The sequence below is a fragment of the Ruditapes philippinarum genome, unplaced genomic scaffold, assembly GCF_026571515.1.
Source record: "Ruditapes philippinarum isolate M1 unplaced genomic scaffold, ASM2657151v2 ctg3050_1_1_1_1, whole genome shotgun sequence".
NCBI classification, from domain to species: domain Eukaryota; kingdom Metazoa; phylum Mollusca; class Bivalvia; order Venerida; family Veneridae; genus Ruditapes; species Ruditapes philippinarum.
In genome coordinates, this window is record NW_026854792.1 from 106,974 (window position 1) to 131,242 (window position 24,269).

Genomic DNA, 24,269 nt, shown 5'->3' on the forward strand with positions numbered 1-24,269 from the left:
GGTAACTTCGGATATTTCCGTACGCTCATAAGGTCGAGGACATCTGAAAGTTACTGTTTCGATATACGACCTTTACCCTTAACAATGTACGCAACACATGAGATGCCTTATATATTATAGGTAAACGGTAAGTAGAGCATTGTCCGTAAGAGCAGACAATTACAATTGCTATTTTATGTTACAACTAACAATTTCCTACTGTTTTACTTTGGAAATTTTCTGTTAAAGCGTGTTTGCAATAACTGAAAAACAGGCACATTCGTACGCAAATTGTTTCGTACCTAGCAAGACGTTGTTTACAAATAGAGGTCACGCTTCGCACGGTATAAAAATAAAATGTCAGATTTGGTTGATCGTAAGGTTAGAAATAATGGTAACAAGGTATCAGTTTGTGTAAATAGATGCATGTTTAGTTGTTTTCTTTGTTTCAAGATAATATGCCCCCCCCCAAAAAAAATGCCTGTCCACTCTATGTTTATGTCAGCTGGGACAGAAGATAAGGTATTTTTAGTCTCAGATGTCAGTGAAATAAAACAACACTACTCATTTCTGCAAGAAAAGCCAGAGTGTATTTGTATGTGTGCCTGAAACAAAAGTCAATTTTAAATTGTTATTGCTTGTAAAAAACAATATTTTTATGTTAAAAAGGTGGATATACAAATGTAGTTTCATCGTTTAACTCAGATTCTGTAACATTATGTAATTCTATTCATTACCGAAATGTGAAAAATAAAGGTACAACAACTGGGACGATTTACTGCAAGATTTATGATGATTATAAGTTATTCATAATGTTTTCAAAATAACAGATACACATGGTTTCTGTTTGACTCATTAAATTTGCTTTTGATTGAATATATTGTCGTTTCCTTGTGCATAAAATAATTAATAGTGACAATTGATGACCATATTTCACATATTTTTTAATATAGAAAGCAAAACCATTCTAAATAGTATTATTTATTAAACTAATGGAAAATGCATGATATTATAGCTCACTGTTGGTGTACTGTTTTTACAGCAGGTCTAAATAATACTTAACATTTTGTTATTTATGATAATTTAAATTCAGAAATTATAATGCTATGTCCAGGAGATGAGAACAGGCTTTAGGCTGACATGAGTACACATGTCCAGAAACTAGGCCTAGTCCAGTGAAAATATGTAAACTTATCTTGAATTGTGTTATCTACATAGTAGTGACAAAAACTTTAACGAAAAGTGTTTAATTGTTAAATAATAACAGTTTAATATATTTTTATTTATATTATTAACCTTTAACATGTCTTTGTCCACACAACGGGCTTGACATTACTAGGAGATAGATATAAAACCTGCTATAGTACTATACATGCCACCAGTATTTAGCCAGGCCAGCTAGCCTGAACAATTGTATCAGTCTGATATGGCTCCATACTATTGGTAGCTCAACTGTTTGCAGCTGGACTGTTACAATATCAAAAGCTAATCAAATCCATTACATAATTCAGCTACTGAGGTCATGGAAAAGTCATATCATGCATGTGTAAACTGATAAACAATTTCAACAATTTTTTGTTTGCTTTTATTTACAGTTTGAAAGGTCATAGCAACTGGATGGGAATGTTGTAATAATGCTAATAGTTATGGTTTAATGGAATAAATGTTTGAGACCTGACATTATGGAAAAGCAGCACAGCAATTCGACTCAAAGGTATGTGAAGGTTTGTTTCAGATATTAAAATGTACTTAATTAAGGTTCTATTAAGATGAATGTTAAATGTTGATACACGTATTTGGTATATGGATGGTTTGCTGCAGCACAAAATTATAATACATGTACTATAGCAAAATAATGCACATTCTTAAATGTTTGTGCTAAGAATATGAATTTGAATAATTAAACTTTGACTTAAGGTAGACCATGGGTAATGGGCACCATAAGGAACTGTAAAATTGACAACATAGGACAGTTATATGTCTTCAAGGTCACCTGTATGCAAAATTTAAATAAAATTTACCGTGTGGTTTATGAGTTATGGATATATTTCTGAACTAAGACTTTGCCATTAGAAGGGCTTATTTTCAAAAATAAGGAAACTGTAAATAATCTGTAATATCATCATTATAAAAAATGTTTTTCTATTGCTCATTGTTAAGAAACAAATAATAACATTCATATAACACATTACACAAGCAAAATGTTTGTTTCTAAACAAAATGTTCTTAATATGTATAAAAATGTTACCCTACCCCACCCACTTTCAGCACTAATTTTACCATTTCCCTATCTAAAATGCCTTATTCAAAATATCCCTAAGATTTATCGAAATGAGGGTCTGTTTTCAAAGTTTGCCTAAATTTTCTCAAAGGTATATTCGTTGATCATGCGAAATATAAAATACTTTTACCGTGTAGTTTTTATTTTATCGAACTTTGAAAATATCTGGTATCATATTTGCTAATTTTGGCATTATTTAGTAAAAAAAATACCTAAAATTATTATATAATTTAAATCAAACTTTTTTCTACCATAAGGGATCAGAGAGATACATAAATAATGTTTAAAAGAAAAAAAGAAAGAAAAAAAAAGTTGCCCCTTATGGGGTTTGAACCCACGCCCCTCAATTTCAATGTAGTTTACAAGCGATTCTAGCCTATTTGAATACTCTTCAAAGTGGAGGTAATGCATTACCCATGGTCTACCTTAATTATGATAACAAGGCAACTATACTGATTGGGTTTATTTTATATATATAATATTTTATGTACAAATAATTTTATCCTCGGTGAACATACATTGTAAGTCAAGAGAAATAAACAACAGATGATGAATATTTACATTATTGTACAAGAAACTTGTCTGAGGCAATAATGGTATCTTTTCCATTATGTTAACAAAACTTATTTTACAATTTGTATATATGGAATCATACTGTGATATGTTTTTTTTATAAATTGGAAAAATGTTTAGAAAATATCAGCCATAAATGTAATAAATAAAATTTGAAGAGCTTTTGCATGAATTCTTTTAATTTGAGAATTTTATGTAATATTGAGAGTTATTTTTACATTCCTTTTTCAGCAATCGTTTTGACCGGGAATTTTTCAAGAGGTTTTTCCGTCTTCTTCCCTGGTTGTTCCCATCTTGGATCAGTAAACCTGTCCTATTGTTTATTTTACTGCTATGTCTTGGTTTGTTAGGTAAGTGAATGATTTCATCAAGTTTAGCTCTTACAATACAGAAACCATAGGTGATAAGCCTTTGCCACTAGTATAGAGCCATACCTGGTTGCTAATCCCTGCAGTCTGATCAGGCTATATTCTTTTTGCAGCTCAATTTTGTATTTTGATATTAACATCCCTTAAACTTTGAATTGACCATTCCAGATTCAAAGTAACACAAAATAATCCATTACACCATTACACTTACATTACAGGTTAAGTGATAAATTTTGTTGTTGTTTTTGTAACCACTTGAAATCTGTACATGGTATATTCATTTCCTTTTGCAGTATGTATTGTGAATTGCAAAGTTTGAAAAAAAAATGTGTGATTATATATATCTTTTGTGTCAGAAAAAAATGGCATTGCAGTCAGCGGGTTGACTTTTAGGCCTCAACCGCCACTGCCCCTCTTGTGTTTGATTAAACTTTTATGTTCAGTATTTATGTAATAGACACGTTATGATTTGTGAATTCCTAGATCACTACCCAATATTCATAAAAATGTCTTTATTTTATAAAGAAATCTTCCCCATTGTAAATTCTTACAGTATCCAAGCTATTGCTTTACTATCAAGCAGTGAGAAAAGTTCAGCCTGCTGTCCCTTTGAAAGCTTTCTGACAGCTGTTGTTTTTGCAGACTTAATTACGTCATTATACTTTTTTTCCAATTAGTTTCCAAATATCACAAAAATGATTTTATTTAGCCATATGGGCATATGAAATCAATTTTTGATGTAAAATATCTGTACTGTATATTTCAGTAACATAACTTTTGTAAGAATGATATGATATGATAATATTTCATCTATAAAAATTTCAGAACAGTATGTTATTTACAATATTGGTATGGTGCCAAGCAAGTACTATAAAGTGCTTGGTGACAAGGATCAAAATGGTTTCTGGAAACAAACTGCAATTGCTGTTTCTTTGATCGTAGCCGAGGCATTCGTAAGTACTGTCATTTCTGAACATGTGTTCAATCTTTTAGCCTAAGGCTTATATTTCATAAAATGAAGCTTTTTAATTGACTTACAGACCGGTTTTAGATGTATGAAATAATGTACAGAATGGCATTGCAGATGTTCCTATATAAGGCTGAAAAAGCAAAAGTATGACCTAAGCAGTGTCAATACATCACATACTCGAGAAAAATTATAAGAATAATTTACAAAAAAAAGGGAGAAGGAAAAACCCTAAAAAATGACATAAAAACTTGAAAGAATATGCTCATTGGCATGGCTTTACAAAATACTAATATAAAGCTCTGCTATTCACTCTGTTTCTGGCATGGGTATCCATGTCCAGAATTCTGGTTTAAGTTTTTATGCAGTAATTTTTTTTTAATACAATTTCTTATTTTCTGAGAAATTTTCTTTAAACTTCAAATATAAGTGCCTTATCATTGCCCACATCATATACATGTATACTATGTAAACTAAAGGTTAATAACTGTTGCAACTACATAGTCAGAATTATATTCCCTTGAACTTAGAATATTCCTTAAAAATGTGTTACTTTTTACGGTAGCCTTTTCATTATTTGTGATATTTACTTCAAACTTTAAATACATGTATAAAATTGAAATAAAGATGCTAGTGTTATGAACCTTGTCATACACTGATGTGAGTAATGACAAAGAAAAACCTTTACAACTTAATTATATGCCATTCAAATCAAAATTGCTTCAGAAAAACAAACTGCAATTGATGTTCCTCTGATTGTACATGTAGCTCTCTCCTTTACAGCTCTTGTGTTATAGTTATCCTTGAAATAATCAATCAGTCATGTTTTTCTTTATTTCTGCTAAAATGATTAAATAATAACATAATATTTTATCATAGTAAACTATTATATTATATATTAATAATATTGTATTCAGATTAAAGCAACAACAACATTTGTATCATCGTTCCTGTACCTGGTATGGCGTGATAATGTCACGAGAAATCTGCATACCAAATACTTCAAAGAGGTCGTGTACTACTCTGTTAATGTGTTGGACAAGACAACTGATAATCCGTAAGTAGTCTGTTGTAATGATTTTACTAATGGATTTAATCCTGACATTACTAATAGATTTTGTCCTGACTTTACTAATGGATTTTGTCAAGAATTTACTAATGAATTTTCTCCTTACTTTACTAATGGACTTAAACTACATGTATAGTTTTGTTTAGTTGAATTTGTGGCAATTGATGATTACAGCTATGATAGAAGTGATGGTGGTATTAGGCAGTTATAGCAGTAGCTGTTTGTAATACATTAAGGACAAAGTCAGCTTTAAATATTTATACTTCCACTGGCAAAACAAATAAGACAGTTACCAATATAGTCAATAAGGACTATATGGATGATCCAATTATTTGATGAAGTTAGTTTATACAGAATTTTATTTTAATTTGATTAAATAGCAAGCTATAAGCCTAGAAGCTGATAGACACACTCTTGAATTCCATTCCTGGAACTAATAGTACTTGGCAATGTGAGTAAAGTTTCTTGATCAAGGAAACTTCATGTATGGCTTGCCTTGATCAGGGTTTGAACCCACAATCCTAAGATTTCTAGGCTGACATGTTTAACCATTCAGCCATGCTGTCACTTGATGAAAGTGATGGGGATCAATCCACAGGACTGAATTTGTAGTTAAACTTCTCAGTGTAAATGATTATATACAATTTGTTTTTACAAATGGTACAACATCTACATTTTATTTCCCTGTGTGATATAAATTTTTGTCAATCTATTTTCTAAGATCATTAGATGTGTTTCAACATGTATTTTAGCTATTTTTGAAATGATGTCACAGTATTTTTTTGATTTTGTTTACAATTTTTTTTACTTCAGAGATCAGAGGATTACCCAGGATGTTGACAAGTTGTGTAATACATTAAGCCAGATTTGTGCACCTTTAGTTATCTCCCCTTTTACAATAGGATACTATATCTACAAAGCTCAAGAAGGGTAACTAACTCTACTTTAAATGTAACATGTGTTATTTGTTATCTCCCTTTGTTAGTGAAGTAAACTAATATTTGTTGTATTCTCAAGTCCTAACCTTAATGTGAAAAGAGAGAATGGTTTTTTCATAAAATCAACATCTTAACTTTGATTTTAACATGAAAGTGATAGATTCCTTTTAGAATCAAATAGTTGTATGTACATTTTTTGTTGTATTAATGCAGGATTGCTAAGATTTTATTAAAAAGTATTCATTTGAAATACCTCATAAACAATTTTACTTTACATTTTAAGAAATGCCTTAACTGTTTACTTCATATTTAATATACCAACCATAACAATTTTACTTCACATTTAAAATACCACTGAAACAGTTTTATTTCACATTTGAAATACCACCTAATTCAAAACAATTTATCTTCACATTTGAACAGACTTCTAAAAATCTTACTTAACATAATATTATGAAACCCCCATTTAAACAATCTTAATTCACTTTTCAGGCCCGTCGTCACGATTTTGTGATTGGTGCGGCCAATTTGATTGGTTTTAGGTAGAATCTAGGGGGGTACATGCTCCCCCGGAATTTTTTTTATTCTAGGATGCTCTCAGGGGCGTTTTCCCGTATATTTGGCACAGTTTACAGTCTGCCGCTAGTACATGTTATAGTAATATGTCAACTTTTTTTTACAGATTTAAGTGCGTCGTAAGTTTTAAGGGTGAAATTTAAGGTTCGCATGACGGACGGACAGGTGTACATAAAAGATGAATACATGTAATTGATATTTGGCAAATGAAAAATAAACAATAACTGATGTTTTCATAATTCTTTAGATGCATTCTTATCTGATGATTATAAATAAACAAATAAAAGAAATATTACAGTACGTGGATTATTGTTTAGCATAAATCACACAATGGTATAAGCTTAAATAACAATCGATGACATGATGGAAGAATATATAATTACGAGTCAACAATAACCACTTTTTGTTTAGCAGTAACTTGTATTTTGTTAACAATAATATTACACAACACAGAGTCTCATTTTATGTCAATTTTCCAAAAACACATAGCCGTCGTTCTCTGGTAGTAATGAACTCATCGGCAATTACACGTAAGTTGAGTGAATCTGTCCTGTACTTATGAATATGTAACACCATTAGATTGTTCAAGCGTACTTGAGACATTGTCGATCTCAGGTATGTCTTAATTCTACTGAATGTCCTTTCACTGGTAGCATTAGTAGCAGGCATTACTAACAAAATCTTTAACAACACAACGACCTCGGAGAACAGTGCTGACGGTTCTGACGCAAATTTCAAAATGTCAGGTAGAGTAACAGTACTATTTTCTGATTTGTCAAAATGTGAACATAGCAGCTGAATCTGCACTTATAACATGTCTCGGTTAATATCGTTACCACAGAAATCTCAAACAAAACCAAGTTCTCTAGTGTATTTGGTAAATTCTCCACGTTTTGAAGTACGCGATATCCCGGTTGGTCAAATCTCTCTTTAACACAGGCGATGGCAAGATCGATTGCTTCAAAATACCTAGGCCGGAACACGTCCTGCACTGTAACGGGGTGGTTGCCAACACCGTGCCCCATCTCGAATCGTGTGGGCGCCTTTCTCTTCCATCCAGTGTATTGGTAATTTCCATAAGTGTCAAATTGCTAATCAGCGATGCGTGTTTTTGTTTTTTTGTTGTTTTTTTTTACTCATTTTTGGCCAAAATATTGACGACGGCCTTGCTTTTGAAACACCACCTAACTGAAAACAATTTTCTTTAAATTTGAAATGCCACCTTATCAATTTTACTTCTTATTTGAAATACCCTCAAAACATTTTACTTCACAAATATCAATTTTACTTCTTATTTGAAATACCCTCAAAACACTTTTACTTCACATTTGAAAAACTACTGAGTCTGATAAGGGAAGGTAACTGCCAAGAGGAGTATGATATCATATACATTATACTTTGATATGATATGACTCAATATCCTTTTGATATGATATACTTTGAAATACTTTCAGATCAGGAATTATAGGACCAGTGGGTGTGCTGATATTCTTTATCATAGCAACTGTTGTCAACAAACTTTTGATGTCACCTGTTGTCAAATATGTCTTTATAAGAGAAAAGATGGAAGGAAATTTTAGGTATGAAATATTGAGTTCTCATATAGATTATGTCAACATAACATAGATGTTTGTTATGAAACTATTTTTCTGAGGATAATAAAACCATTGTGTGATATTTTGTAGTTGAATGTTTCTGACTCTTAAAATTTGTTAAATTATCTCTGCATTTATATTTTTTAAAGTCTGTTACTTTGTTACACCAGTATTTATGTGTGTGAGGTGCCTGTGGCCAATGGTTAAGGTCATTGACTTTAAACCACTTGCCTATCATTTGTTGGTTCAAATCCAGCCAGGAATGTTTGATTTCTTCATATGGGGAAGCTATCCAGCTAGCTTATGGAATGTTGGTGGTTCTGGTCTAGGTTTTCATCATTTACAGATTAGCAATCCATATCATTTGTTTAAATGCTGTAAAAATTGGTTGTATTTTTAGCCTGTAGATTAAAATATCCCCCTTGAACCTTGGCCAGATCGGCTGTTTTTGTTGGCACATCTGTTGCCTTAGATAAAAAAACCTCCTGCTTCTCAGGTGCCCACTTGTGCCTGAAATAATGCACGGAAGGGCACGAGAGGTATTTCCTCACCAGTAAATGTGGAAAGTCGCCATATGACCAATACAGTGTCAATGTGACTTACAACCCGACAACACCAACATTTACACATATGTTTTATTTTGCAGGTTTAAACACATGCAGATACGGTCAAACAGCGAGTCTGCGGCATTTTATAGGTCAGGTAGCGTGGAGAAGGATAAATGTAACAAGCACCTGTTTAACTTAATTAATACTCAACATAAACTTATAAGAAAGGAGTATGCTTTACATTGTAAGTTAATTGACTTAAATACCATTGTTTATTGTCATTTAAACATGGTGCGCTTCTCTGTTTTGTGAAAAGATGCTTATATGTAGAAGAAACTACCTATTTTTTGCCAATATATGTATTATCTTCAATTATACAGTTGTAATTATGTTGTAATGTTTATCAAGAAACAAAAACACATGTGTTTTTGTCTTACATTAAACTGTTTGTTTCTAATAAAAAATCTAGTGCATCAATCTATACCAAATGCTTTTTGTTTACGCTTCAACACTATGGTCACAATGACATTATTTAAAGGTCTAATGACTCATAATTTATAAAGGTTCGTTTTGTTGATTTAATGCCTATGTTAGTAAATTATTGGTCATATCATGGCAGTTGATCCATTTAACCAGCTTTGGTGGATAGCTTACATGTAATAAATTTCTCGGCAAGTGACTGACAACCTGTTCCACATGATTTCTAAATCAGCTGTGAAATACAAATGGCCATTCGATTCGATGTCAGTGATCAATTGTGACAGATTATTTGGCATCACCTGAGGATCAAACCAGTAACCTCTTGATTACAAATCCCATGCTGTACCTTTTAGACTATTTAACAGGTTTATATACTAGTAAGGTATGTTATGATTGCTTTATTATCTGATTTTCAGTTGCAGTAAATTTATTTGACTATCTAGGAAGTATATTCAGCTATATTGCTATATCATTTCCTATATTCCTGGGAGCATATGACAGCCTCTCTTCACCAGATCTCTCTGCACTTATATCTGCTGTAAGTACACAATATGCATTAAAATAACTTTGATCTTAACCTTTTCCTTGTCAGAGGCTTATTTGAAGAATTACCTCAAATTGTATTACCCTGGAAATTTATAAAACTTGACATTATTTATTTTGAAAAAAACAACATGCTTTCTCTTTTTTTACCATACCTACATTTTTGTGTCGCCTCTACGGAGTAGTGGCGACATATAGGACTCACTTCTCCGTCGTCTGTCCGTCGTCTGTCTGTCTGTCCGCACTCACAGGAGAGTAATTATGTGGCTAGAGGGACAATAGGTAACTGTTCTTTCTCTTTGATGTCATTCATTCAGTAATGATTTTATGTGGCTATTTTCTTTTGCGTGGCTAAAAAGAACAATAGAGAGAACAATAGAGTAGCCACATAATTCCTGTCCTGTGAGAACGTCCGTCCGTCCATCACAAAAATTGTCCGGACTACTCCTCATAAACTACTGGTGCAATTTCATCCAAACTTTACAGGAATGATCAGTACCAAGTCTAGTTGTGCATATTGTCAGCATTTTCCGGTTCAATGATTTTTGTCAGAGTTATGGCCCTTTAATAATTTTTATTTTTAAAGTTTGTCCGGACTACTTTCTTATACCACTAATGCAATTTCAATGATACTTTACAGGATTGATCTGTAGCTCAAGTCCTTGCGCATATTGCATGGGTTTTCAGGTTGAATGATTTTTGGTTGAGTTATGGCCCTTTGATAAAAAGGTGTTTTTTTCTGTGTGTTGCCAGATACACAAAAGCTTGTCCGGACTACTCCTCATAAACTACTGGTGCAATTTCATCCAAACTTTACAGGAATGATCAGTACCAAGTTTAGTTGTGCACTGTCTGTCTGTCCGTCTGTCACAAAACTTGTCCCAACATGAAATTGGCCATCATGAGGCGACACATGTGATCACTGATCGCTCATGTTAATGAAAGTAACAAATTTTATTTTAAATGAAATGATTTATTTCCACTTTAAATATGAAATACTAAAATATGGTAAAAAAAAAAATGGTAAAAAAAAAAACAATAAATAAAATAAACTTTTCATTACCAAAGATATCTGGTATACATAAAAGTTCTTCTCAGCAAACAGAGTGTACTGTAAGTAAAGAGGGTATACTTGTCTTGTAGGCAAGGAAAGAAATAATTATTTATGAGATTTATGTGATACTAACAATAACTGTGTCATCTTGCCATTGTAATATTAAAATATTTTGCCTCTATAATGATTCATCTATAATAATGTTAGAAATTTATTTAACTCTTACTACCCCATACATTTTAAATGGACCTGTCCATCTTTCAACCTAGACAAAACAATTCTTATTTCTCGGGAAAATTTCAAAATATGTATAAATGGAATCCTAACCTGAGTTCAGACCCTTGGCAAGGATGTGCAGAATGAACTAGGACTGCACTGGTTGCACGAGGTGAATAAGTTGCCACCAGCACACTATAGGGGTTGACTAGTTTGTTAACAAAGTAAAAATGATATTCCTAAAACATGTATACATTTCTTTGTTTCAGAATGCATTTGTAATTATATATTTGATCAACTGTTTCACCAAGTTGATAGACCTTTCTGTAACAGTCACACAAATAGCTGGAACAACTCACAGGTAATGTATTTTTCTTCATGTTATTCATTACACATTGAACTATGTAAATAAAATTTTAGTAATATTATACATGATATATATGTTGAAAATTTCACTATTATCTTCTGTTACACAGCCTGTTCAAACCAGAAATGACTGGCCTTTGTCAGTAATATAGAGCCAGGTCAGCCTGCACTACCTGTCTTAGTACTAGTCTCATTTTGTTGAAAGCATATAGAACTTTTAAAGTTATATCTATCGTTTAATAGCACATGTTTTACAAAGATTGTTTTGATTATGCAGAATATCTTTGAAGCCTTTCTGTTCTCAATTACTAGTTCAAATGATATACATGTATAATGTATAGGTAGATGTAAATTCTAAATGTCTGTCTAGCTAGATATAAAACAAATCAGAAATATGTGACAAAATTTTATTTTGTCTGCTGTAAATTATTTTTCATTACTTTATTCACATTTTGTACAAACAGACAATCCATAAATTTAAGAACCCATGAAATATACTGTTTGACAAAACAAGGAAATTAGATTTGATTGACATAAGATATAATTTGTTTACAGAGTTGTAGAGTTACTACAGGTTTTAGAAAAGTTAAAGAATTGCCAAGATACAAAACTTGCCAGTAGACCAAAGGAGATTAGAGGGTTTGGCTGGAGTGAGATGTAAGTAAAATAATATTGAAGTAAAATTATGTTAAAGTAAAAATATATGAGTAAAAATATATGCTGGTGTCTGTGGCAGAGTGGTTAGGGTTTTTGACTGTGAACCAGTTGCCTCTCATAGCTGTGCAGTGATTTCAGATTCTTTCATGTGATGGAAGCTATCCAGGTAAACTTCACAGTGTCGTCTTGACTTTAAAACTTAATACCAAGTAACAGTTAACTAAGTAAATATACTAGAGTGTATATGTACTATTAACAAAACATCTCAAGTCTGTAGCTCAGTTTTGGAACCCTTCAATTAATGTGATCATATGGAAAATGTAAAAAATACATGATCTGGGAACTGTTGCATGATTGCCTTGCAAAAAATCATTTACCGGTTGACACATCAGAATGGCAGCCACCGTTCAACCCTGTGCAATCACAATAGGTCACTGAATGGGTTCAAATAATTAGAGTCTATGCATCTCTTTGCTCTAGCAGGTGAGATGGTTTTGACCCCTGGGTGTTGATGTAAGTTTGAAACACATGAGGTTAGCCAAAATCATCTTTCCTGTTTCGGCACCATATGACATAAACTGTTTTGGTTTGCCAGTAAACCAAACAATTTATCAAATCTTTGCTTAAAAGGACCTTTCTAGGGTTTAATTAAATGCAAGGATTATATTTTCCAGGGAGACATTAATGGGAAAGGATGAGCAGGATAAAGAAGAAAATGAAGCACCACAGTCTCCAGTTGCTGCATTTGAAATATCAGACCTGACATACACTGCACCAAAGTCAAGTCAGAAACTATGCACAGGTTAGTTTGTTTGTTTGTTGTTTTTTACACCAGATTTTTTTGTCATGTCTCGGGAGTCAATCTTATTTTCCTGGTTAGCAAACCAGCAATCAAAAATATCTCCACAAGTGACCAACTACTTAAACCAAATGATTTCTAAATCAGCTGTGTACTTGATATATATTGTAAAGATGTAAGTTTTAATGTGTTATTCCATATTTTGATATACAGTATTTTGTTTTCAGGTTTAAATCTAAAGTTTGAGCAGGGGTTGAATATCCTAGTTACAGGAGACAGTGGATGTGGGAAAAGCTCACTTCTCCGTGTCATCAATGGTATTTGGCCAGAGGTCAGAGGTAGGACTTTTGAGTGTCTTTATCTGTTGAAATTGTTTGTTTGTTTTGGTTTTACATCACACTGACACAGTATAGGTCATATGGTGACGTTTTAACTTTACTGGTGGAGGAAGACCTCAGGTGCCCTTTTGTGCATTATTTGGCACAAAGGGGCATTCAAGTAGAACCACAGACATTATGTAAGCTAGCTGGATATCTTCCTCACATGTAGGAATTTAAAGTCCCTGTCATGATTTGAACCCACAGTGGCGAGGGACAAGTTATTGTCTATTGAATTTTTTTTAATGAAATTAGTTGATGCAGATTGATTTCTAATGTTACAGTAAACAAAATAGTGACAAGTTATTGGTGAATGACAACTATGATGAATGATTATGAGCAAATTATAGCAAATGTGTTTATATTTAGTCACAAAATGTTGTATGTAAATATCAATGATTGTATTAATATGTTTTTGAAATACGAAATAAATAAAGGAAAAAAAAAGATTTTGAGCTACAATTTTATCACTGTATCAATCTAAGCTTTGCATATATAACAAAATATTGCATTTTGTTTTGTCTCTTTGTTTTTCTTGGTTAAGATCTTGACTTTTATTTCAAACCACTTGCCCATCACCTTTTTGGGTTCCAATTGTGCCAGAGACTTTTAATTCTTACATGTTAGTAAACTATCCAGCTAGCTGACAGAATGAATGTCATTGGTTTCAATCAGGTACCCTCTAGTGCTTTAAATTATGTGCATAGTGGCACCTGGTCTTCTTCCACTAGAAAGACTGAAAAGTTGCCATGTGACAGTGCCAGTTTGATTTAAAACCCAACAACAACAACACTATTTGTTTATTAGCCTGTATGTTTTATCAAATTAACCGTAAGAAATAATGTTTTTGAGTTGAATGTAATTTGAGGATAACAACAAAAATTTAAAAAAAATGTTAATAATATAGATTTAGCTTAATTGAATTTATATATGTTATCTAATAGTTATTTCCCATTTCCTTATGTATAAGTGTTTTGAAAAAAAAAACGATGACCAGACTCTGTAAAACAAATTTGCAGTTTTCACCCTATATTTTACTCCTGTTTACTGTCAATGAATCTCAATTTTCAGGAATATTTGTACTATTATTTTCTATGATGGACAGGTACTATTGACTACTTGGTAGACTTAAAGCCTAGTGTGATATTATTCTTACCACAGAAACCTTACTTTACTGATGGCTCTTTGAGACAACAGGTTAGTCTATTACACACAATTATCATTAATATAATTATTATTGATCATCCAAAGCTTTCACCTATACCCTGCAGTTTAATCTACCCATGTAACCAGTGCAGGTCATGATTAGCCTGCACATCTGTGTCTGCATTGGTTGCTATTCAGTCAGTACATATTTATAAATTTTCTCTATATTAAGTAATGAATAGTTTAGCCCATATTGAAAAATGGACAAGTCCATTCAGTAAATAATTTATTTTCGTAAAAGTAATGAATAGTTTAGTCCAAATTGAAGATGGACAAGTCCTTTGAAGATATTTAGCCTGTTAAGTGTTAAATTGTTACTAAATTTTTCTGGTTAAAAGGGAGACATTTCTTATACACAGGTTTTATTGTCTGGGACTGAGTAAATTTGTCAAAGGGTACCAGTTCTTAATAGGAGAATAAGGTGAATTGATATATTTTTGGAAATATACTTTATACAAAGTATATATGATTTTTATTGATGCACAGTATAACTTCATAAAATTAAATAAGCAAAAGGTGAATAAACAGTTTTGAACTACCCAAATCTGAAAAATGATATCCGGAAAACATTATATCAAATACTTAATTAAAAAAAATGAAAAAGGTTTCATTATAGATGTACATGTCAGTATGAATTTTCTCTAACAGTGAGTACTTAGTCCCTTTCAAATTATGAAATTTTGAAATTCATTAATTTAAGGAATTGTATATCAATAATTGTAGGACTAGTTGTAATGTATTGATGTTTGTGAAATTTCAGGTTATTTATCCATTGAAAGAATTTGATAGAAGAGGAAGTTTCAGTAAGTTGATCTTAGTTTTTGTAAGTTTTAATGTTTGCCGTGAAATTGATTCACTCTATGCTTTGCACTCTTAAATTTTGTCCTTGAACTCTTTGCCTGCTAGCAGCAACAGATTTTACCTATGCGACCACATTGGTCCAAGATCAGCTGTCACATTTATACCTTCAGATCATGGTCTGCACTGTTCATTTTTCAGTCATTTTACATTTTGCTTAAAATGTGTAATGGTTTTGTCTAGGTTGTTAGATAAACAAGTCTATATAAGAAATTCAGGAGGTTAAAGGTTTGGCCATTTCATCATACGATAACTTTGAGCCTTTAGTTTTGAATACATTTTAACCTTTGAGAGAGAGGTTCATTCCAGTATATTAAAAGGTGACATTTACCTTTATCAGCTTGTCCTGATTCCTGCAAATTTTCATGAAAATTTTGAAAATGTATAAAAAAGTAAAATATTGTGAAGTTAACAAAGAAAATAATTTTACACATAGTAAATAGCATTTAAATCAATTTTAATTACCAAAAAGAGGTCAAAATATCCAAAAATTACCCTTACTGCATTAGAAACGCTGTAGAAATATTGTGGTGAAAAATATTGCAAAATCAGTCATTAATTACACTTAATATGGAAATCATTAAATCATTACTTTTATCTTGAATCTATTTAATTTTCTTAAAAGTTCAGTACATTTTTCTCAAGATTGATTTTTAGCTCACCTGAGCTAGCTCAGGTTGAGCTTTTAGGATCATTGAATGTCCGTCATCTGTCCATATTTGTCTGTTAACACTATAGTGGTCACAAATTTGCCTCAATCATCATCAAACTTTGTCAGGATGCTTGCCTAGGTAATAGCTCGGGTGAGTTCGAACATGGGTCATCTCAGATGTAAAACTAGGTCACAGGAGCATAAAATAGAAAAATCTTGTTAACATTCTAGTGGCTTCTGTTTTGATCCAAATATCCTGGAAATTTGTCTGCAAGTTTGTTTTGAAGATTTCTAGGTCAAGTTCGAATATTGGTAAATTAGGGTCAGAAACTAGGTCACCTCACCCAAATATGAAAAAACCTTGTTAACACTCTAGTGGTCACATTTTTGACTCAATTGTCATCAAACTTTGTGAAGATGCTTGTCTAGGAAATTGCTCGTATAAGTTCAAACATGGGTCATCTCTGATGAAACACTAGGTCACAGGAGCTAAAAATAGAAAAAAAACTTGTAAACACTCTAGTGGCTACTGTTGTTATTCAAAAATAATGATAATAATGTGTCACCTGGGGTCAAAAACTAGGTCACACTTTCCTAATATGGAAAAACCTTGTTTACACTCTAGTGGTCACATTTTTGACTCAACTGTCATCAAACTTGGTGAGGATGCTTTTCTAAGTAATTGCTCGGATGAGTTTGATGGGTCAGGTGAGCGATCTAGGGCCATCTTATCCCTCTTACTTTGGCTTGTCTGAAAGGATGCAGAATTTGGCAATGGTACTTTCTAAGCTACAAATGTTTTTTTGAATGTATAAATATTGGTGATTTTGTATAATGATCTATGTTTTAGTAAATACAGAAGATGCATTAATCCATGAGTATTTAGAAAAGACAGACTTAACACATGTATGTGAGAGAACAAGAGGGCTGGATACACAAGTTGAATGGAACTGGTAAATTATTATAAAACATAGTGATGTTTTTGTTTGGACTATTTAGCAAAATTTTTACACATTTTGATCATGTCTCAGGGATTGGTTCACCAAATTTTACAAATTTTGGTCATGTCTCAGGGATGGGTTCACCTAACTTGCTTTTATTGAGAGCTAAATAGTAATAACCAATTCCTCCACTCGTGACTGATTGCTAATCCCTCATGGTTTATGAATCAGTGGTAAGAGACAAATGACCAATAGATGTCCAATGGTCACAGAGAAATTACGCCTCACCTGGATTACTGTTCAATATATATTCTCACTATTAAGTAATGATGTATTAGAATAATGGTCTTAAAGTCTGTATGTGTTGGATGACTTCAGCTTTTAAATACTTAAAGGTTAAATACAAATTTAGTTCAAAGAATATTAATTAAAAGCAGCAATCAAATGAAATCGTGTCTCAATCTCTGTGACATAGTGTTAAAGTTGGTGACTCAAAACCATATATCCCAGATTCTGCTCTTCTATTATTTGTTTCTGCTCTTCTATTATTTGTGCTTCAGAGTGAACATATATGTATCTCTGTTCTCTAATAATATCAAAGGATGACTTTGTCCTTTACAAATGAAACCAAATAAAAAATCTTTCGTACCAGGAGTTAAACCTGTGGTTTATATGATCCGTTAGCAGGAAGACAAGTTGCTTTGATTGCTAATGTAGTCCACTTGGGACAACACTTGTAGTTTAGTTTTGCTGAAGCTTAAATTTGTTGTCTCCCTTTGATTAAAATTGTAAAAGCTAGAACGAAGAACGATTCTCATATAAAGGTCTTTTATGCATGCCTTAATTACATGAATGGTATGTTGTACTAGTATTTGCATTGGTAGTTCCCAATGTTTCTTGTTTAATATAAAATACCAGCATTTCAACATCTGCTGACTGGCCCTTAGTAGAGCAGCAACAGAATTAGTTCTTAAAAATGTAAAACTTCACAATAAACAAAACTTTCCAAGAAATACACATTTCAGCATTATCAAATTAGTGGTAACATAGTTTACACATCATTAAAGTGATATAAGGATCTTTAGCTGCTTGGCTTTTAGCCCCATTGGTGGCAAGCCATAGTTTTCTTAAGCAAGACTATACACACATTGTTCAGTACTGGTTGGTTCCGAGAACAAATCGAAGATTGTATATATAATCTTATAGCTTCCTTCAAACAAAAGGAAATTTTGTCTTAGCTAATAAACAAAATCTTTATCTCTAAAGAGGTTGCTCTGCAGAAGTTGAATTCAAGTGAACTAATGTCTTACAGTCAGTGTCGGTTTACATGGAAGCTCTTTTTTTTCTTCCTAAAAGATCTATGTAAAGAAAAGTGATGTGAAACTGTCAATGCTGTTTTACAGGTATGATGAGCTGTCTCCTGGAGAAATGCAGAGACTTTCATTTGTTAGGCTGTTTTATCATAAACCGAAATTTGCAGGTAAATTTTTTTTCATCTATCATGAATATTTCAAAATTTGTAAAAAAAATGATCCCACAAAAACCACAAAAAACAGTACACACAGCACTGGATCACTGAGCTAAAGAATGATTTTACTTGCACAATTGTTTGAGGTTGTATTTATAGTAAGGGAGATGGATGTGCTCTCACATATGAAGGGGCCTCTGTGACTGAGTGGGTTATGTTGCTAACTTCAAATCACTTGCCTATCACAACTTTAGGTTTGAATCCTGTCAGTGGTTCTATCGAGGTTACTGAAGCCTGTTAGTTCTACTCTTTTGCCTGAATAAATCATGAAGGAGAACCGAAGCAAAGTAGAGGTTGCCATATGAGCTTAAAGTAGCAATGTAAGATCTTATCAACAACAGCAAAATGACATATAACATTTTATCTCGCTACCATAGTTTGTGACTATTTACTTCGTAGCAGAATGAAATGCATATTAAAAATTGGAACCTGTAATTTCAAGTTTGTAAAATAAGAAATGGTAAATTTTTAACAGCACCTTCAAATACATTTTTTTAAATGTATGACTCTTACTCATCAGTAAAAGGAGTAACTATTAATGCATTTCAGAATTTTAAAATTTGTCTGTAATTACTTCAGTAATAAGAAGCTATAATGATGTGTGTGAACTGTTTAAAATTTTTAAATGTTAATATTAAAAACCTAAAATGTTAATGTTAAAATCACATAAATATGCTTTTTAATAATCCTAATTTATTTTCACTAACTTCTACCTGACCTTGACATTTCAATGTCATATTTTTAAGATGGCATGTGTGTTGTATATGACCATCATGTTTAATGAATGGAAGTTTAATTGAAATAACTTAAATTACCAGATGTTTTTGACATTTTCCAAAAAGAATTTTTACTTCTTTTATTACAAATCATATTCTTGTTTTTAAAGTTTTCAAAGGTCATGGTTACAAATAGAAACTTTGTTAAAAATCTGATGCTTAAGGAGGGTAACATTCTCTCTGATATTTAAGTCAGTTAATGGCACCAACAACAATTTCTGAAAAGTAACATTAGGTTTATTTGCTATCACTTAGTGTCCTTAAATATCTTAAAAGGAATTTATTACATTTAACAATGTATATGTAAAACAGTAATGGAAGGAGTTATCTTAACAGAAAATGCATTAGGTTGTTGAAAATCTATTGATGTAAACAAGTAGTTTAGATTTGGAACACGATGACACGAAGTTAGGGTAGCTATTTCCAGGAAACTACAAAAAAGTTGTCAGTTGTAACAAAATGTTAGCGTGGAATAATTAAGTATTATCGTTTAATTGATCAGTTTACCTTAACAGTGGTGATAAACATTTCCATTTGAAACCGTGAATTACGATGTAATTGACATTTTACCATGTTACAGTTATCTTTTAGAAACGTTTTATTTCAAAGAATTTATTGCGATATTATTTCGTTATGCTTTTAGGATAATGTGCTTAAACTGATAAAATTGTATTCATTTGATTAGCGTGGGTAATTGTTTGAGGAAGTTATTCCTGAAATTGTGGGCAGATAATGCTTGTTTACTGCATTTTTTCTTTCTCTTACACAATTTCAGAAATAAAAAATTACATGTTGCTTTCATCTATATTTTGAACACATGAAGTAACTTAGATTCCTAAACATAGACTATGAATAGCATGATGGCGAAGAGTTATATATAGACTATAAATATGTGAAATAACAAAGGGCTATTTTTAGTATATTACTAACACGGAAAGAAAATAGAACACAAGAGAAAGTAGTAAAATTCATATACAATGTATCACCAAACTGTTATCAATCACAGTTGTTTATCGAACGTCCAATCCAGAAACAAATTTTAGCCGTGGACCTGCCATATTTCTTGTATGGACTTGTCCAGATTCTCCCCTTTTGTCAAAGCAGACATTTGCCTCCCTGTCTTTTTAAAAGGGAGAGTGTTTCTTTGCTTTCAGATTTGAAGGATGGACAACCCCCCTATGTTATATTTGCCATATGATATAATAATACAATGTCTATCCTTTAAAAAATACAACTGGTCAAATATTCCCAACACAAAATAAGGGGAGGGCAATGTCCTAAAATCATAAGATTGAGAATATTATAATATGCTATGTGGTGAGCTTTTTAGCTCACCTGCCACAAAGTGACATGGTGAGCTTTTGTGATCGCTTTTCGTCAAGCGTCCGTCTGTCGGGCGTCCATAAACTTTTACTTTAAACGATAAACTGCTGAACCAATTTCATCCAAACTTCACAGGAATGTTCCTTTAACAGTAAACTTAAAAAATTGTTCAAAGAATTAAATTTCATGCAGAACTCTGGTTGCCATGGCAACCGAAAAAAACCCTTAAAATTTATTCTTTTAAAAAACCGAAAGAGCTAGAGTTTAAATCTTTGGCATGAAGCATTGTCTAGTCATAGTCTACCAAGTTTGTTCAAATAAAAGCCTTGGGTTCAAAGGGGGTCATTGATTTTCCTAAGTTGTATATAGAAAAAAACTAAAAAATTTTTTTTTTAAAAACCCAAATAGCTAGAGCTTAGATATTTATCATGAAACATCTTCTAGTGGGTCTCTACCAAGTTTGTTCAAATAAAAGCCCTGGGGTTAAAATTGGCCCTGCGCCAGGGGGTCATTGTTCGTTTATGTATATAGTAAAAACTTAAAAAAAATTATTTAAAAAAAAACCCCAAATAAAAGCCCTGGGATCAAAATTGGCCCAGCCCAGGGGGGGGGGTCATACTTTTTCTACTTTTAAAAACTTAAAAAATCTTTTTTAAACCCCAAAGAGCTAGAGCTTAGATATTTATCATGAAACAATTGGTAATGAGTGTCTACCAAGTTTATTCAAATAAAAGCCCTTGGGTTAAAATTGGCCCCACCCTGGGGGCCTATATACAGGTGAGTGATTTCAGGGCCATCATGGCTCTCTTGTTTGAAAGTACCTTTTCATTTAAGTATGTGATGTGTTTTTTTCAGTATAAAGTACATAATGTACATGTTATATTTCAGTATTAGATGAGTCTACAAGCCAAATAGGTATTGATGCAGAGAAAGCCATGTACAGTCTGTGTAGGGACCTAGGTATTACAGTTCTCAGTGTTGGTCACAGGGATACTCTAAAACAATATCATGATTTAGAACTTCATTTTAGTGACAGTGGAGAGTGTAGTATTAAACCAATTATACATAAAGGACAAAATGGTGCTTCTATAGCTTAATTCTTGACATGATGATTTTAAAATGTTTTATATGAGATTTTTAGTACTTTTATGTTATGTTGGTGCAATTAGTATTGAAATTTTGCTACAAAATTTGGTTTGACGGCTGACAGAATCTTGTAGAGGAAACAAGATTTTTGTTGCAAATTGATTGATTTTTAAAAGTTTTTTTTTCAAAAAATAGGGGTTCATTATGGGCATTGTTAAGAAATATAGTTCAATTCTATGTATAATTAATGTTTAAACTTAGTATTGCTTAGCATAGAAACATTTAAAATTAAAACATCAGTTGATAAAGTTGTTGATTTATGTAATGAGAATAAGAACAAGTCTGCCAAACACAATTTTGTTTGTGCTTGTGTTTTATTGTTTGTCAAGTGACGATCTGTATTGTATCTATAAAGGATTTTATTTGATGGACAAACTTGTTTCAGATTATTTGATCTCAATATTGCTGTTTTAAAGATTTTTTTCAACAATTTTATGTGTGTGTGCAAGTGGCCTTGATAAAACATGTCACAAGTATGAGATAAAGTAAATCTGCAAAGTTCAGCCTGATTTGAATTAACAGAAAGATGCTCAAAATTATAACTTTGTTACTGAAACACCTGTAATTAACTTAGACAATATGAAATTCCTATCTGGACAAGTCCATGACTTAATCACAGTAAGTATGCAGATATTGTAATTAATTATGTGCAGTTAAGACTTTTATTAAAAAAATACAATATGACAAAAAGAAAACGTCAGTTAGATATAAATTGTTTTCTCATTCACAAGATATTTCAATTTGACAGGGTAAATGTATTTTATCTCATAACTAATTTGAAACCTTTTTTTGGTTTGGCTGGAAATGTAATGCAAGACTTTATGTTAGAATTGATAAAAGTTAACATGTTTTTGTTTCTTTACTAAACTCTTTAATGAAAACATATCAAGTTGATATTATAATTGATAATACAGATCAAGATTAGCTTGTGCTTTTTGTTGCGTCAGTCAGGCCATGTTTTGCAACTTTCATTAAAAATGATTTAAATGGTTTTGTCAAGATTGAAAGATCGGCGAGTCTGCTAAAGATATTTTAAATTAGCGTGTAAGTACAGAAGTGAATAAGCTTTTTTTCATAAGAACATTTGTATGGTAGAATAAGTGAAGAGTTGTTTGTAATTTAAAAAAAATATATACATGAATAAAATGGAACAGTGAAAATTTTAAACATGTTTGGTAGCAGAATACCATATATTGACACTAGGAAATTTTTCAATTTGTTTAATGGTGTAGAGATTTGTTTATTTACTGATTTGTTTTTACAACAAATTTAATAATATATTAGAAGTATCAATCTGAGATTATTATCATAGTACAACTGCCAACATTTTACATTTTATGTAATAGTTATGTTCAAAGTTTATGATCTATGTAACTTTTATGCGTCTGTTTTAAATAAACGTCAGGGTGCCATTGTGTTCCGTGTGTTAAAAATTGACGTCAGGGTGCCACTCTTTCCAGAATTCAGCTAATAAGTGTGAAGTTGTGTATATTTAAAGGGCATTTGTGGTCGAGTATTATTACAGAAGAATTGTGTGAAGAACATTTTACAGTTTGTTAGAAATCCATATTTGTTTTGTGGGTTTAGTTTGAATTGTTAAATATATTTTGTGTAGCTACTTATTAACTTGTAGAGCATTTTGTTGATTAGGGTACTTTTAGAAAGAAAATCGTTGTCGTTTACTAATTATTACTTTTAGAAGCATTTTAACAATTATGTGTATGTGCTTTTTTATGAGATATAAATAAATATGATGAAATCATAAATGTGTGACTTTTACTTTTCATTCACCTAAATTTTTTTCATTTCAATGAACACTTTTTAGCTCGACTATTCGATAAGAATAAGTAGAGCTATTGCAGTCACCCGAGCGTCGGCGTCGGCGTAACCACTTATGTTAAAGTTTTTGTAATAGTTCAAATATTTTCAAAGTCCATTGACATATGGCTTTGAAACTTTGCACACTTGTTCACCATCATGACCCCAACCTGTAGACAGGAGGAGGTAAATCTATCAAGCATTTTGACAGAATTATGCCCCTTTTTTGACTTAGAATTTACGTTAAAGTTTTTGTAATAGTTCAAATATTTTCAAAGTCTATTGACATATGGCTTTGAAACTTTGCACACTTGTTCACCATCATGACCCCAACCTTTAGACAGGAGGAGGTAACTCTATCAAGCATTTTGACAGAATTATGCCCCTTTTTCGACTTAAAATTTACGTTAAAGTTTTTGTAATAGTTCAAATATTTTCAAAGTCCATTGACATATGGCTTTGAAACTTTGCACACTTGTTCAACATCATGACCCCAACCTGTAAACAGGAGGAGGTAACTCTATCAAGCATTTTCACAGAATTATGCCCCTTTTTCGACTTTGAATTTACGTTAAAGTTTTTGTAATAGTTCAAATATTTTCAAAGTCCATTGACATATGGCTTTGAAACTTTGC

At 31.9% G+C, this 24,269-nt stretch overlaps 1 protein-coding gene across 3 annotated transcripts; it reads left to right on the forward strand.

Moving 5' to 3' along the window:
• The first annotated feature begins 40 nt into the window (after positions 1 to 40).
• LOC132741079 (lysosomal cobalamin transporter ABCD4-like) lies at positions 41 to 21,931 on the forward strand. Of its 3 annotated transcripts, none has more exons than XM_060729164.1 (18): positions 41 to 127; positions 1,575 to 1,693; positions 3,065 to 3,183; positions 4,027 to 4,154; positions 5,086 to 5,225; positions 6,051 to 6,167; positions 8,206 to 8,331; positions 8,993 to 9,138; positions 9,791 to 9,912; positions 11,457 to 11,548; positions 12,109 to 12,210; positions 12,885 to 13,012; positions 13,237 to 13,347; positions 14,492 to 14,583; positions 15,353 to 15,395; positions 16,953 to 17,055; positions 18,447 to 18,523; positions 21,559 to 21,931. In XM_060729164.1, the coding sequence occupies exons 2-18, from the start codon at positions 1,662 to 1,664 to the stop codon at positions 21,765 to 21,767; spliced, it is 1,887 nt and encodes a 628-aa protein (XP_060585147.1). In that variant the 5' UTR covers positions 41 to 127; positions 1,575 to 1,661; the 3' UTR covers positions 21,768 to 21,931. The 3 variants fall into 3 exon arrangements, with proteins under 3 accessions (XP_060585147.1, XP_060585149.1, XP_060585148.1); XM_060729165.1 differs by lacking the exon at positions 41 to 127 and adding an exon at positions 342 to 360; XM_060729166.1 differs by lacking the exon at positions 16,953 to 17,055 and having other exon boundaries at positions 21,559 to 21,702.
• The last annotated feature ends 2,338 nt before the right edge of the window (positions 21,932 to 24,269 follow it).

Bases quoted from the DNA above. Each gene is read 5' to 3' on its own strand.
- LOC132741079 (XM_060729164.1), top strand. From the start codon at position 1,662: ATGGAAAAGCAGCACAGCAATTCGACTCAAAG. The intron at 12,211-12,884 runs GTAAGTAAAATA...TATATTTTCCAG, and splicing joins GGGTTTGGCTGGAGTGAGAT to GGAGACATTAATGGGAAAGG. The intron at 17,056-18,446 runs GTAAATTATTAT...GCTGTTTTACAG, and splicing joins ACACAAGTTGAATGGAACTG to GTATGATGAGCTGTCTCCTG.